The following is a 15,916-nucleotide window of genomic DNA, read 5'->3' on the forward strand; positions in this document are numbered from 1 at the left end:
GCCTTCTGGACTCAACATCGAGTTCAACAATTTCAGACTATAACCTCTGCCCCTATTTTTTCACATGGCAGCTGTTGATGATTCTGCCATTCCCATTTACACCTCTTCTAGACTCATCTTTTGTTTCTTTACCATCTCCTTTTGTCATTTAATCACTCCTGCCTTCCACCCTATCACAGACCTTCCCGTTTGCTCTTTCCTCCCCTCCCCCCCCCCCTTTCCCTGCCCCTGCACTTGCTTAACATTTGTAACATCTCTAACTTTTTCCAGTTCTGACGAAAGGTCATCGACCTGAAATGTTAACCCTGTTTCTCTCGCCACAGATGCTGCCTGACCTGCTGAGTATTTCCAGCATTTTCTGTTATTTTACAATTATGGCCCCGAGTTCTGATCTCATCAGCAAGTGGATTCCAAAATTCCCTAGATTCGGGGAAGGTTCCATTAGATTAGAAAATAGCGAATGTAACTCCTTTGTTCAAAAAGGGAGACAGAAAGCAGGAAACTACAGGCCAGTTAGCTTAACATCTGTCATAGGGAAGATGTTAGAAGCTATTATTAAAGACGTTATAGCAGGGCATTTAGAAAAGTTCAAAGTAATCAGGCAGAGTCAACATGGTTTTGTGCAAGGGAAATCATGTTTAGCCAATTTATTGGAGTTCTTTGAGGAAGTAATATGTGCTGTGGATAAAGGGGAACTGGTGGATGTACTGTACTTAGATTTCCAGAAGGCATTTGTTAAGGTGCCACATCAAAGGTTATTGCGGAAAATAAAAGCTCATGGTGTAGGGGGTAACATATTGGCATGGATAGAAGATTGGCTAGCTAACAGGAAACAGTAGGCATAAATGGGTCATTTTCTGATTGGCAAGAGGTAATGAGTGGTGTGCCACAGGGATCAGTGCTGGGGCCTCAACTTTTTACAATTTATATAAATGACTTGGATGAAGGGACCGAAGGTATGGTTGCTAAATTTGCTGATGACACAAAGATAGGTAGGAAAGTAAATTGTGAAAAGGACAGAAGGAGGCTACAAAGGGATATAGATAGGTTAAGTGAGTGGGCAAAGATCTGGCAAATGGAGTATAATGTGGGAAAATGTGAAGTTGTCCATTTTGGCAGGAAGAATAAAAAAGCATATTATCTAAATGGTGAGAGATTGCAGAGCTCAGATGCAGAGGGATCTGGATGTCCTAGTGCATGAATTGCAAAAAGTTACTGTGCAGGTACAGCAAGTAATTAGGAAAGCTAATAGAATGTTATCGTTTATTGCGAGGGGAATTAATACAAAAGTAGGGAGGTTATGCTTCAGTTATACAGGGCATTGGTGAGACCACATCTGGAGTATTGTGTACAGTATTAGTCTCCTTTATTTAAGGAAGGATGTAAATGCGTTGGAAGCAGTTCACAGAATCACAGAAACCCCACAGTGCAGATAGAGGCCATTTCGGCCCATCGAGCCTGCACCGACACATATCCCACCTGATCCCTGTAACCTCTATACCAACACATATCCCACCCTATCCCCGTAACCCCACGTATTTAATCCCCCTAACACTAAGGGTCAATTTATCATGGCCAACATATAAGATCCTGAGGGGTCTGGACAGGATGAATGTGGAGAGGATGTTTCCTCTTGTGGGAGAATCTAGAACTAGGGGTCACTGTTTTAAAATAAGGGGTCGCCCATTTAAGACAGAGATGAGGAGAATTTTTTTTCTCAGAGGATCGTGAGTCTTTGGAACTCTGCTTCCACCGCCCTCGGAGGAAGAGAGTCTTTGAATATTTTTAAGGCAGAGGTAGATAGATTCTTGGTAAGCAAGGGGGTGAAAAATTATTGGGGGTAGGCGGGAATGTGGAGTAATTGGATCAGCCATGATCTTATTGAATGGCAGAGCAGGCTCGAAGGGCCGAGTAGCCTACTCCTGCTCCTAATTCGTATGTAAACATCATCTCTACGTCTACCCTATCAAACCCTTTCATAATCTTACTCAGGTCACCCCTCAGCTTTCTCTTTTCTAGGGAAAAGAACCCGTCTGTTCAGTCTTTCCTGATAGGTATAACAAGATCATTAAGATTTGCACTCAAACCGGAAAGCTGTGACTCAACATTGAGTTCAACAATTTCAGATCATAACCACTGCCCTCATTTTTCTGATGGCAGCTGTTGATGATTCTTCTATTCCTATTTATACACATTCTCTAGACCCATCTTTTGTTTCTTTACTTGTCCCATTACCATCTCCTTTCACCTTGCCCCATCATCCTTTTTGTCATTTAATCTCTCCTGCCTTCCACCCTATCAGACCATCCCTTTTGTTCTTTTCTTCCCCTCCCCTGGCCCTGCCCTTGCTTAAAACCTGTTACATCTCTAACTTTTTCCAGTTCTAATGAAAGGTCATCGACCTGAAACGTTATATTTGTTTCTCTCTTCACAGATGCTGCCTGACCTGCTGAGTATTTTTGGTTTTCATTTCAGATTTCCAGTAGTCGCAGTATTTTGCTTTTGTATTACAACAACTGGGTTGTCCAGCCAGCAATTACAACCAACTAATTTCCAGACTTTACCTTTGTTACTGGGTGGATCTAAATCAAGATCTTGCAATGAAGAAAAGTCATCATCTGAGCTAATGTCTACCAGACTGAGAGTGCAACTTAGATTGGAGTCAGAATCATTTAGTGACTGGGTCTTGGGTTTCTTCTTTTGGTACGGGTTTCTTGTATCTGAAATGAAGAGCATAGCCACATAATGCTCTTAATAAAACGAAAATCAACTTCTGCATATCCAAACTATTTTGCATTGTTACTCATAAAGCAGCTAAGATAATACTGCAGTACCAAAAACAAAATCAAATTCTGGCTGGGATGTCCTCACTTTGCACTAATTGCCACCAGTTGAATAGCAAGGTCACTCCAGTCAGCATCCAGGCCTGGAAAGCAGCCTGTTGAGGTCCAGCACGTGGCTCCTGAATGATACTTTAGTGAATATACAGAACTGAAATGGTGGGATTCCAAGGGAAAATAACATTACATTTAAATTATCTCATTTACTCTGACTTTACAAACACTTACCTAGATGCTTTATGTATTAATAAGGTACAAATTATGTAATCAAGAGTTTTGGATGATATTTAAAGTTTCACTTATGCAGTCATCTGAACATCTGAATGATATTACTCACTCCCACATGTTTATTATTGAAAGAAAGTGATAACCCCAATTTCCCCTGAAAGCAGAGACTTATGTTAGAATAGGTTCTCTGGGCATTTCACTCCTCTCAAATTTCATGCACAAGTGAGACTAGACGGTGTTGCCAAGCTATTTGATTGTGAATAGCAACACAGCTGAGCCGTCTACCAAAATCCACACACATACTTGCAAGGGTCACTGGATAGTAATCAATAATTCAAATCCTCGCCCTGAGGCCAATTGAAATACCTTCAGTGCTGACTTAACTGAGAATGACTAACTCAGGAAGGAGATGGGATTAAACCAAGGATCCTACTGGCCTGTATGGCTCGGTACAACATGGTGCACTTACCTATTAAGTCAGTGAGTGCCAATGAAAAGTGTTTCTATAGGGCTTAACGTGGTGGGAAGGAGGTGAAGTTTCCAGTGAGTGATCTTATCACTGAAACTAGGGCTTGAACCCTACATAATAGTCTAAAGGTACCCCAATTACAAATACTCCATTGTAGAGTTTGGATATACTGTTAATATCAGTCGTGAGACAATCAATCTGCTCAGCAACAACAACTTGCAATTATTTGCCACCTTTAAAATAGAAAAGGTTTCTGAGGTGCTTCACAGAAGCATAATCAAAACCAAGCCAAAGAAGGTGAGTAAAAGCTTGGTTAAAGTGGTGGGTTTTAAGAAGTCTTAGAGGCAGGTGGAGAGGCAGTGAGGTACAGAGCAAAGGACCTAGATGTCTGAAGGAACATCCTGACAATGGCGAGGCAAAGGGAGTGGTGGTTGCACAAGAGGCCACAGTGGGAGGAATGCAGAGTTCTTGGAAGGTTGTAGGGCTGGAGAAGGTTACAGAGATAGGGAGGGGCAATGCCATGAAGGGATTTTAACACAAGGATGAGAATTTTAAATGTGAAGTGTGGGGAGACCAGGAACCAATGTAGGTCAGCACAGGGGTGATGGGTGATGAGATTTGGCGCAGGGTAGGATACCAGCAGCAGAGTTTTGGATGAGCTGAAGTTTACGGAGGGTGCAGGGTGGGAGGACGGCCAGAAGAGCATTAGAACAGTCAAGTCTAGAGGTGACAAAGGCATGGATGGGGGTTTTGGTAGTTGGTGGGCTGATGCAGGGGTGGAGACAGGCAATGTTATGGAGATGAACAAGGGTGGTCTTTGTGATGGAGAGGATATGGGGTCGGAAGCTTAGCTTGGGATTAAATAGGACACCAAGGCTGTGAACAGTCTGGTTCAACCTGAGACAGTAGCTGGGGAGGGAGATGGAATCGATGGCACGGGTACGGAATTTCTGACCGGAACCAAAGGCGCTAGCTTCGATCATCCTAATGTTTATTTTCAGGTAATTGTGGCTCATCTAGGACTGGATGTCGACAAGCAGTCTGACAATATAGACTCTGTGAAGGGGTGGTGGAGTTTGGTGTTGTCAATATACATGTGGAACTTGACCGTGCGTCTTCAGATCATGTTGCCAATGGGGTAGCATGTAGATGAGCAAGAGGAAAAAAAGAAAAAGCGTCTTGCATTTATATAACATCTTTCACAACCACCAGACGTCCCAAAGTGCTTTACAGCCAACAAAGTACTTTTTGAAGTGTAGTCACTGTTGTAATGTAGGAATTGCAGCAGCCAAGAGGAGGGGGAAAAGAACAGACCCTTGGGGGACTCCAGAGAGAACAGTGCAAAAAGCCATTGCTGGAAATGCACTGGTTATAATCGAGAGAGGATAATGCACCATGATCACAGCGTTTGTGACAGTGACTAGAGCTGTTTTAGTAATGTGGCAGGGGACGGAGAGATTCAAAGATGGAGCTGCAAGACAGATGAGGGATCTGGGCAGCGACAACACTCAGAGATTTTGGAGAGGAAAGGGTGGTTGGAGATGGGATGGTAGTTTGCCAGGACAGTGATTAAAGGTGGGTTTCTGAGGGAGGGTAGATGACAGCGGTTTTGAAAAGGGGGAGGAGGACGGTACCCGAGGGCTAAGTAATAAGAACCCAATGAGCGCTGTTACAATGAAGGGAGAGAACCTGATTGTAAAGCTAACCAGGTTTTCTTGCACATTAAGCAGCAGCTTGTACACACCTGGTTTTGATGGTGTACTGGTCTGGTTGTCAGCTAGATGGATGTTTCTCAGTTGTTCCTTCAAACCAGCAACTGCGGATCTAGAAAGAATTTCAGCTCTCAGAATTAGCAGTTAAAATATGAAAAGTATTATTGTAGGTGCAGTGGAACAGTCCTTATGTAATAAATAGGGAAGGATTATATTTGAGTAATCTACTGCAGCTTAAATTTGTAGCTTTTTCAGATTTAATTATTCACTGACTGCCCTATAGATAGTACAGAAAATAATGATTAGAGGGGAGTGACTGCAATGAAAATACTGTAATTTCATCCTGGAGTTCATGTGACAAACCTGTTTTTGCTCCGCTCCAGTGATGTAAGAAGTCATTTAGATCTCTTAGTGAGACTACCTTCTAGAAGGCCAATGGGGTTCAAGGAGAAAACTCTTCAGTCGTCATATCATACCTAGCACAAAGGAAGATGGTTCATCTCAGCCCCAGGACATCACTGCAGAAGTTCCTCAGGGCAGCGTCCTAGGCCCAACTATTTTCAGCTGCTTCACCAATGAACTTCCTTCCATCATAAGTCAGAGTGGGGCTGCTCGCTGATGACTGCAGTGTCCAGCTCCATTTGCAATTCCTCAGATAATGAAGCAGTCCATACCCATATGCAGCAGATGTGGACAACTTGGACTGATAAGTGGCAAGAATATTCATGCCATACAAGTGCCAGGCAACTACCATCTCCAACACGAGAGTCAAACCACCTCCCCATGACTTTCAATAGCATTACCATCACCAAGTCCTCCACCAACAAACATGCTGGGGATCACCACTGATCACAAACTCAACTGGATCAGCCACATGAATGCTGTAGCTACTAGAGCAGGTCAGAGGATGGGTATTTTGCGGCAAGGATCTCATCTCCTGACTCCCCAAAGCCTCTCGACCATCTGCAAGGCACAAGTCAGGAGTGGAATACTTCCCACTTGCCTGGAAAGGTCCAACTGCAACAGTACTCAAGAAGCTCAGCATCATCCAGGAAAAAAGCAGTCTACTTGATCAGCACTTCATCCACGAGCCTAAACGTCCAGTCCCTCCATCACTGGAGTACCTTGGCTGCAGTGTGCACTGTCTACAGGATGCACTGCAGCAACTTGCCAAGGCTTCTTCATCAGCACCTCCACCACCTAGAAGGACAAAGGCAGCAAGTGCAGGGGAACACCATCCTGGGCACACACCATCCTGACTTGGGACATATATCGCCATTCCTTCATTGTCGTTACTGAAGGTTTGCTAAATATTGCACTGTTAAATCCTAGAGCTCCCTACACAACAGCATTGCGTAAGCACCTTCACCTACGGTTCAAAAAGGCCCACTACCATCTTCTCAAGGGCAACTAGGAACGGGCAATAAATGCAGGCCTTGCCAACTACACCAACATCCCAAGAATGGCTTTTTTTTTTTAAATCAGATAAATTCATGATATAATTGCATAGTGTGCTAGTTAAAGCACACCTTGAGTACTGTGTCCAGTTCTGGTCACAAGTGTTGGAGACAGTGATAAGAACAGCCACAAGGCTGATCCCTAGTGATAGAAGTTAGAGTTATGCGAATGATGGCTGAATGACAGCTATTTATAATTATCTTGTGATCCTAATGACTGATCATAGAATTGCATGACAGACGTTTCCAAGCCAGAGTGACCTATCTCATGGAGGATGGATTCTGATCAGATGCAGAGACACAATAGAAGAAAATTAGGACAAAACCACATTTTTAAAAAATGTGAATAAATGCCATTGCCCTTTATAACAAATCCATCTGCAATGAGCTATCCATCAGTATTAAGTTTAACTGCAATATTTAGCAAATCTTCAGCAGCTGTAGGTCTTTATATAAATATATACAATATTAAGCACAAGATTAAATATCTTTGAGTAAATGCCACCCACCTGATGTGTGTAAGCTCCTGTTCAGCAAACTCCTGTTGATGAACTGACCTGCTAGAGTCCAGAAACTGAGATTGATGCTTATTCATCAGTTCTCTCAGAATCTATCAGAGAAAAATAGTCAGTAAGTAAATATATAACTTGCATTTGTATAGCGCCTTTCACGACCTCAGGACGTCCCAAAGTGCTTTGCAGCCAATTAAGTACTTTTTGAAGTGTAGTACCTGTCGTAATGCAGGAAATGCAGCAGCCAATTTGCACACAGCAAGGTCCATCGAAGAGCAATGGGATAATGACCAGATTAACTGTTTTAGTGATGTTAGTGGAGGGATAAATATTGATAGGACAGTGGGAGAACTCCCTCCTCTTCTTCAAATTATGCCGTGGGATCTTTTATGTCCACCTGAGACACCAAACGATTTAACGTCTTGTCCAAATGACCGCACCTCCGACAGTACAGCACTCCCTCGGTACTGAAAAAGGATTTTAGTTTGCACATGGTTTGGCACTTAAACCACTTAAGCAAGCAAAAGTAATAGTTTATTTGAATAGTATTCAGTGGAATCAAAACTGACAGCATTACCACAGGATTTGCTAGTGAATACCAAAATATTTAGTCAGACTTCAACCTGTCTTTCTATTTACACTGTGTGAACTTGTTTTTCCTTCCCTTGACTCAAGCATAAAGCTTTCTACCAGCAGTTTAGACCAGATGACACGACAGAATGAAACTCGTTGCACGTACAAAGTGGATGCCCAAAAATGTGGTTCTTCTTTTATGAAATTTTATGTATACGTGGACTTCACGTTTTGCTCGTTTTTAATCTCTGCTGTGCTTTGTCCAATGACATTGTCAGTACTTTTTAAGAGGAAAAATCAGCATCTCAAAAAAGTTTTAGAGAAGTATAAAAAATATTCCTGGAGGCAAATTTTAGTTTTGCATTTTTAAACCCAATTATATAGTCAATATATAAAACAGCTAACATTTAACTTACTGTTATTGAAGTTTTGTGTCAAACTAGGCAATGCTGCTTGTTACAGTTCTGCACTTAGACCAGTTCTTTCTTTTGAACAACAGCGTGCAACCATGGTCTTGATCTTGAGATTTGGGCAAAAACTTATTTTACTAACACTTCTTATACAGTAAACAAAACTGCATTAAATAAAACAAAAAAAACTAGCAGGAAGAGGTCTGAAATGCAAAGATAAACATCCCAGAAGAAACAACCATTGTGTTTTAGTCTTCAAGTAAAATTGATTTGATTTAATTTTCACTGTACAGCTAAGCTCTAAAACCTTTGGCAAGAAGAGTTAACTTTTAGCTGAATTCCCAGTCGAATAGTTCAAGTGGCTAGCATTTGTGAATGTGTGGCAGCGTTCTTGGGCATTGGCAATCCAAGATAGTTTCTGCTATCTAGCTATCTTAAGCTTCATCATGTATATCCTCCTTTCCAAATTATTGATATGCACTGACTGAAGTAATCCAACATCCAGGATCCAAATTGTCCCAGACTCGAGTCAGAAAGTAAGCGGTGCAGAATACTGAGCAGGTTCTTAAAAGAGAAATTTCAGGGAAAGGGACAGTTTACTGGTTTTTATCTCCTACTCACTGACATGTTATATTTCTTCACCAAATATACATGTAAAATAGGATTTTAGAGTGACATTGCAAAATAATCTGGGACAGTCACTACAAAAGGCTAACTTAATAGTTTAATATACATGTGTGGTAAACCACTTTTATCGTTCACTATCGTTACACTATGGTTATCACTGTTATATCGTTACACTATGGTTATCACTGTTTACACTGTTGTATCACTACACGAGGTCGCCTCTTGTCACGCTGTTATACCTGGGCTGACCACTGCTGACTCCGACCATGGCTCCACCTACTTCCCAGGTATAAAGGTGGTCGACTGGCTGGTATTCCTCCTTGTTGGATCCGATCACCCACGAGGGTGGGCTCTGTTATTTAGCCAATAAAAACCTATAGTTACTGTCTTAACTCGTCGCTTTTCATTGGATGAATTGATAGGTATATCAATTTTATTGGCTAAATTTTGAAATGTCTTTAACGGAGCAGCCAAACAACCAGTCAGACGCCCAGCTACAACAGCCACAGCAGCCGGCCTGGCTGCGAGCCCTCCGACCGCCGTACCTGGATCTAAACCCACAGGCAGCAAACTCAGCCCTCGACTTCAAACACTGGCTGAGCTGTTTCGAATCCTACCTGGGAGAATCCGGCGTGCCTCAGAGATCCAAACTAAGAGTTCTGACCGCCCAAGTGAGCCCTAAAGTATTTGCACTCATCCAGGACCTTACTACATACGAGGCCGCCCTCATCTGCTGAAAGAGCAGTACCGGAGCCCGGTAAATTCTATGTATGCCAGACATCTCCTAAGATCCCACCCGCAACAGCCAGGAGAGTCTGTAGATGAATTTTTACGGGCGCTACAAACACTCGGCAGGGACTGTGACTTTAAAGCTGTAACGGCTGCAGAAAATACTGAAGAGAATATCCGCGATGCCTTCGTGAAAGGCCTTCGGTCTGACTACTAACGGCAAAGACTGCTCGAATCAAAGGACCTCGACCTGAACACAGCTGCAGCCCTCGCTCGCTCTCTGGAAGTGGCCCATCGGGACCTCGAGGCGTATTCCAGGTACTGTGCTGCGCGACCCTGGGACTCGGGCCCGACCCCGACTGCAATACCCCTCGCACCACCGCCTCTGGGACCTACCTCAGCGTCGGCGTCCCGGACCCGATCGGGACCGCCACCCCTGGTACCGGCTGCGACATCGGAGCCCCGCGATCGGGCCGCCGGCTGCTTTTTCTGTGGCCAGGCGAAACACCCGAGGGCGCGCAGCCCTGCAAGAAACGCGACCTGCTCCGACTGCCACAAGAAAGGCCACTTCGCGAAGGCCTGCAGGGGGAAAGCCACAGACGCCAGCAGTGCCTCATGCGAGTTGTGGGGGCGGCCATCTTTCATCAAGGCCACAGATACCAGTATCCCCTCGTGTGAGTCGTGGGGGCGGCCATCTTTGATCAAGGCCACCGACACCGGCAGTGCCTCATGTGAGTTGTGGGGGCGGCCATCTTCTCCGCCATTTTATGCAACGTCGTGGGCACCGCCATTTTGTTCACCACACTCGACCGCCACCTTGTCTCCAGACCCGACCGCAGCCTCACCCGCAGACGACAGCAGCTCGCTCAGCCATACACTAGCCTCCGTCACACTGGACCAAGCTCGCCCGCATCACCTGTCCAAGTCCATGATGGACATCAAAGTAAACGGCCACGCCACGACCTGCCTGTTCGACAGCGGAAGCACGGAGAGTTTCATCCATCCAGACACGGTGAGCCACTACTCCCTCACTGTCCAGCCAACGCGCAACCGGATCTCGATGGCGTCGAGGTCCCATTCAACAGACATCAGCGGATACTGTGTTGTGACCCTGTCGGTTAGGGGCACGGAGTATAAAAATTTTAAACTTCTCGTCCTGCCCCAACTCTGCGCTGCCGTCCTACTAGGGCTGGATTTCCAATCCCACCTTCAAAGTGTCACTTTGGCATACGGTGGACCCCTCCCCCCACTCACAGTCGACAACCAACAGCCTTTAAACCGCCCACCGCGTACCACCTGCGGCCTATCCACCCTCAGGGTTCCGCCCCCCTCCCTGTTCGCCAACCTCACCCGCGACTGTAAACCCGTCGCTACCAAGAGCAGGCGGTACAGCGCCGGGGACAGAGCTTTTATTAGCTCTGAGGTGCAGCGTCTCCTGAAAGAGGGCATCATCGAGAGGAGCAACAGCCCCTGGCGTGCCCAGGTCGTAGTCGTTAAGACCGGCGATAAAAACCGCCTAGTCATCGACTACAGCCAAACCATAAACCGGTACACCCAGCTGGACGCATACCCCCTTCCCCGCATATCTGATATGGTCAATCAGATTGCACAGTACCGAATATTCTCTACCATCGACCTTAAGTCGGCCTACCACCAACTCCCTATCCGCCCTGAGGACCGCCAGTATACCGCCTTCGAGGCGAATGGCCGCCTCTACCACTTCCTTAGGGTTCCCTTCGGCGTCACCAACGGGGTTTCGGTCATCCAAAGGGAAATGGACCGGATGGTTGACCAGAACGGGCTGCAAGCCACGTTCCCCTATCTAGATAACGTCACCATCTGCGGCCGCGACCGGCAGGACCATGATGTTAATCTGGAGAGATTCCTCCGTACGGCCCAACGGCTGAACCTCACCTACAATAAGGAGAAATGTGTGTTTAACACCTCGCGCCTTGCCATCCTCGGCTGCGTAGTAGAGAACGGAGTCATCGGCCCCGACCCCGAAAGAATGCGCCCCCTCATGGAGCTTCCCCTCCCCCACTGTCCAAAGGCGCTGAAGAGGACCCTGGGGCTCTTCGCCTACTATGCCCAATGGGTGCCGAGTTATGCGGACAAAGCCAGACCCCTCATGAAGTCCGCCTCCTTCCCCCTGACGGCAGAAGCGTGCGCAGCCTTCTCCCTCATTAAGGGAGACATTGCTAAGGCCACAATGCACGCGGTGGATGAGTCTATCCCTTTCCAAGTGGAGAGCGATGCATCCGACTTCGCCCTAGCCGCAACCCTTAACCAGGAGGGGAGACCGGTGGCCTTCTTCTCAAGGACCCTGAGATCCGACACTCCTCGGTCGAGAAGGAGGCCCAGGCGATCGTGGAGGCTGTACGACGCTGGAGGCATTACCTGGCAGGCAAACGATTTACCCTCCTCACCGACCAGCGTTCAGTCGCTTTTATGTTTAATAACAAGCTGAGGGGCAAAATCAAGAACGACAAGATCTTGAGGTGGAGAATCGAGCTCTCCACCTATGATTATGAGATCTTGTACCGGCCTGGTAAACTGAACGAACCCCCAGATGCTCTATCACGAAGTACATGCGCCAACGCGCAAATTGATAGACTGCAGACCCTCCACAACGACCTCTGCCACCCCGGAGTCACCAGACTTTACCACTTCATTAAGGCCCGCAACCTGCCCTACTCCATCGAGGAGGTCAGGACCATGACCAGGAACTGCCAAACCTGTGCCGAATGCAAACCACATTTCTTTAGGCCGGACAGAGCAAGCCTGATCAAGGCCACCCGCCCCTTCGAGCGCTTGAACGTCGATTTTAAGGGGCCCCTCCCGTCCTCTGACCGTAACGTGTACTTCCTCAACATCATTGACGAGTACTCCCGTTTCCCCTTTGCCTTCCCCTGCCCAGACATGACCAGTACCACGGTCATCAAATGCCTGAACGACCTCTTCGCCGTGTTCGGGTTCCCGAACTATATACATAGTGACCGGGGCTCCTCCTTCATGAGCGAGGAACTTCGCCAGTTCCTACTAGCGAGAGGTATTGCTGCAAGCAGGACCACCAGCTACAACCCCCGAGGGAACGGCCAGGTGGAAAGAGAGAACGCGACTGTCTGGAAGGCCGTTCTCTTAGCCTTAAAGTCCAAGGGCCTCCCAACCTCTCGCTGGCAGGAAGTCCTCCCGGCAGCGCTGCATTCCATCCGGTCACTGCTTTGCACTGCCATTAACGCCACCCCCCATGAACGAATGTTTGTTTTCCCCAGGAAGTCGACTACGGGAACCACGCTACCAACTTGGCTGACCTCTCCGGGGCCCGTCTTGCTGCGAAAGCACGCGAGGGCCCATAAAACGGACCCCCTGGTCGAGAGGGTGGACCTCCTGCACGCCAACCCCCAGTACGCCTATGTGGCATACCCAGACGGGCGGGAGGACACAGTCTCCTTAGGAGACCTCGCACCCTCGGGCATCCCTGAGACATCACCGTTACCCCCCACCACCCCCCCAAATCCAGCCCAGGTAGACGGCATGCCGGAACCCCACGAGCCTTCACCGACCACGCAGACACCAGCATTAACATCGGATACTGCATCACCGCCGCCGCTGCTGCGACGATCGGAAAGGCTTACGAGGCCTCCGGACAGACTGACATACCCAAACTGGTAGTACACTTCACCCCGCCGGACTCAAATCTAAACAAGGGGTGAATGTGGTAAACCACTTTTATCGTTCACTATCGTTACACTATGGTTATCACTGTTATATCGTTACACTATGGTTATCACTGTTTACACTGTTGTATCACTACACGAGGTCGCCTCTTGTCACGCTGTTATACCTGGGCTGACCACTGCTGACTCCGCCCATGGCTCCACCTACTTGCCCAGGTATAAAGGTGGTCAACTGGCTGGTATTCCTCCTTGTTGGATCCGATCACCCACGAGGGTGGGCTCTGTTATTTAGCCAATAAAAACCTATAGTTACTGTCTTAACTCGTCGCTTTTCATTGGATGAATTGATAGGTATATCAACATGTACTTCAGAGTTTTAGTAAGGAACAACATAAAAGGGGTGGCCAGGTGAAAGATAGTGTGCATAAGTAAAAAGTCCTTAACAAAACCTTGTTCTGCAGAGTGACAGGTTTTACTTATGCTTGTCCAAGACTGTGGTAGTACCAAAAGTAGAGTGCCAAATAAGATTTTTCAAATAAAACAAAACATCCTTAATTTTGTAATGCAGTGATCTACCTTACTATTTTTCTCCTGTGATCTCTTAAGTTCCTTTGTATCAGCAATCTGGTTCAGCAATTCCTCATCTTGTCTCCCTATTAAACAATACAGTGTAAATTCATTACAGTCAGGTAACATTTATTAAATGATAAAAGTAACATTAGAAGAACTTTGCCTATTGTCTTTCTAAACTGAGAATTGCTGATAGCATTTCCAGCAATATGACATTCAAGCAAAATTTATAAAGCTTGATTTAAAAAAATATACAGGTTACTACCATGATCAACTGCACATTTGTCTGGAGTCCTGGGAAAGGAAGTGTACTTGGTGAAGCATTTTATTTTTGAATTTTAATATAGCAAAATGGAAGCTCTACAACAATATACATGGCAGCATAGTTGATTAACATTTATCAGCCAGGCCTATGCAAGTTTCTTAATGTAACGTCACAGATTCCATGGTACTGTCATTGTATATAGGTAGAAAGAGGCTTTGTGCAGATATACATGATGTATTAAAAAGTGGTCTCAACATTGCAAACATATTGCTCCTGTAGGTCACGCTGTGAACATAAAGTTGCATTATAGAGGCTCCTAAAGGAAAATTAAGAAACCCAGCCATTGAAGTAAGCAAGGTAAAAAAAAATTGAAAAGTTTCTGGACAATAGATGAACACCATGAAAAAAATGAAGAATGTTTTGAATTGGGATGGGAATAGCAAAGAAAACTTTAGCGACAAAGAGAGAGGTACTCGCAAGTGGTTGTGGCAGCAGATGTTAGTTTGTTTGGCTGGAAACTGAAAAAACGTAATTTCACAATGCAGCATAAAAATTGTGAAACCATGAAAACAAAAGGAAAATAATGCGCCCCAACCTAAGAAGTGCAGCATAGAAGACAAGGGAAGCACAGCAACAGATACAGAAGAAAGAAAACAGGGGCAAAAAACTATAAAACCCACATTATACCAAGACAAGAATTGGCCATCAATAACAACAGAAAATGTTGGAAACACTCAGCAGATCAGGCAGCATCGTGGAGAGAGAAACAGAGTTAACGTTTCAGGTCGATGGCCCTTCATCAGAACTCAATTGGCCGCCCTGGTCAGAAAAGGATTAATGGACTAGAAAAATTTTCCTATCAAGGAATAAAATGGCAGCTCTCTCCCACTAAGACACAAACATTACCCAGCAGACATAAAATAACAACTGGAATCACCAAGTCCCATCTCAGACTTTCTCCCTCCTCTCTGGGTATCTGTACCTCATTCAAACACCTCACCCCCCCTCCACCACGCCTACCTATCATTTAAAGCCCTCGTCATCTGCTGCCTCCCAGTCCCATAGCAACTTCTTTTCCGTGATGTCCCCGAGCCTCTTTTCTAAGCAATTATGCATCCTCAGTGACTTCAACTTCCAATTTAATTCACCTTGTTCCCTCTCTTCCACCCTCTCTGCCCTTGTCCTCCCTTAACCACACCCTTCCTATCAACTCCTCATGCACACTATTGCCACGTCACATGGCTTCTGAGGCCTCAATCACAGATATGGCCATCTCACATACCATTCACATATAGAATACACAGAAATATATGCAAGTTACAACACTGAAACAGGCCATTCGGCCCAACCACTCCATGCTAGCATTTACCCTCCATGCAAGCAAGTAGCCCCAATCACATTTACTTGTCCTTTTACCTTTATCCGCTTATTCAATCTAATATTGAATGTTGACATAGTTTCTGTCTCAACCACTAACCCTGGAAGTGAATTACAGAACCTCACAAGGATGTTTTTCTTGCTGTCTGTCTTGTTCTAAATCTCTTAATCTTAACCCCTCAACTACTGAAAACTACCAACCTACCCTGTCCCATCCCTTTCATAATTTTAAGCATTTCCATTACATCACCCCATAATCTGCATTGTTCTAATGAAAATAGCCCTAATTTTTCATGTCTTTCTTCGTATTTGTATTTCCTCATACTAGACACCATCCTAGTGAATCTGCATTGTAACCTGTAGAAGATTGAGTAGACTGGGCCTATACTCTCTGGAGTTTCAAAGAATGAGAGGTGGTCTCATTGAAACATGTAAAATTCTGAGGGGGATTGACAGGGTAGATGCTGAGA

At 45.6% G+C, this 15,916-nt stretch overlaps 1 protein-coding gene across 2 annotated transcripts in view; it reads right to left on the minus strand.

The window, feature by feature from the left end:
- Nucleotides 1–15,916, minus strand: part of LOC147122190 (uncharacterized) — a 48,890-nt gene that overhangs the window by 7,453 nt on the left and 25,521 nt on the right. For both annotated transcript variants that reach the window (XM_085983071.1, XM_085983072.1), the window contains 4 exons: nt 13,811–13,887; nt 7,216–7,316; nt 5,282–5,361; nt 2,565–2,720 (listed from right to left, as the gene is read on the minus strand). In XM_085983071.1, the coding sequence (XP_085839197.1) occupies nt 2,565–2,720; nt 5,282–5,361; nt 7,216–7,316; nt 13,811–13,887 (414 nt within the window). The remainder of the gene's footprint in view (nt 1–2,564; nt 2,721–5,281; nt 5,362–7,215; nt 7,317–13,810; nt 13,888–15,916) is intronic.

Source organism: Somniosus microcephalus, chromosome 3 (assembly GCF_052327205.1).
Source record: "Somniosus microcephalus isolate GS21.2 chromosome 3, FLI_Smic_1.0, whole genome shotgun sequence".
In the NCBI taxonomy this organism is placed as follows: Eukaryota; Metazoa; Chordata; class Chondrichthyes; order Squaliformes; family Somniosidae; genus Somniosus; species Somniosus microcephalus.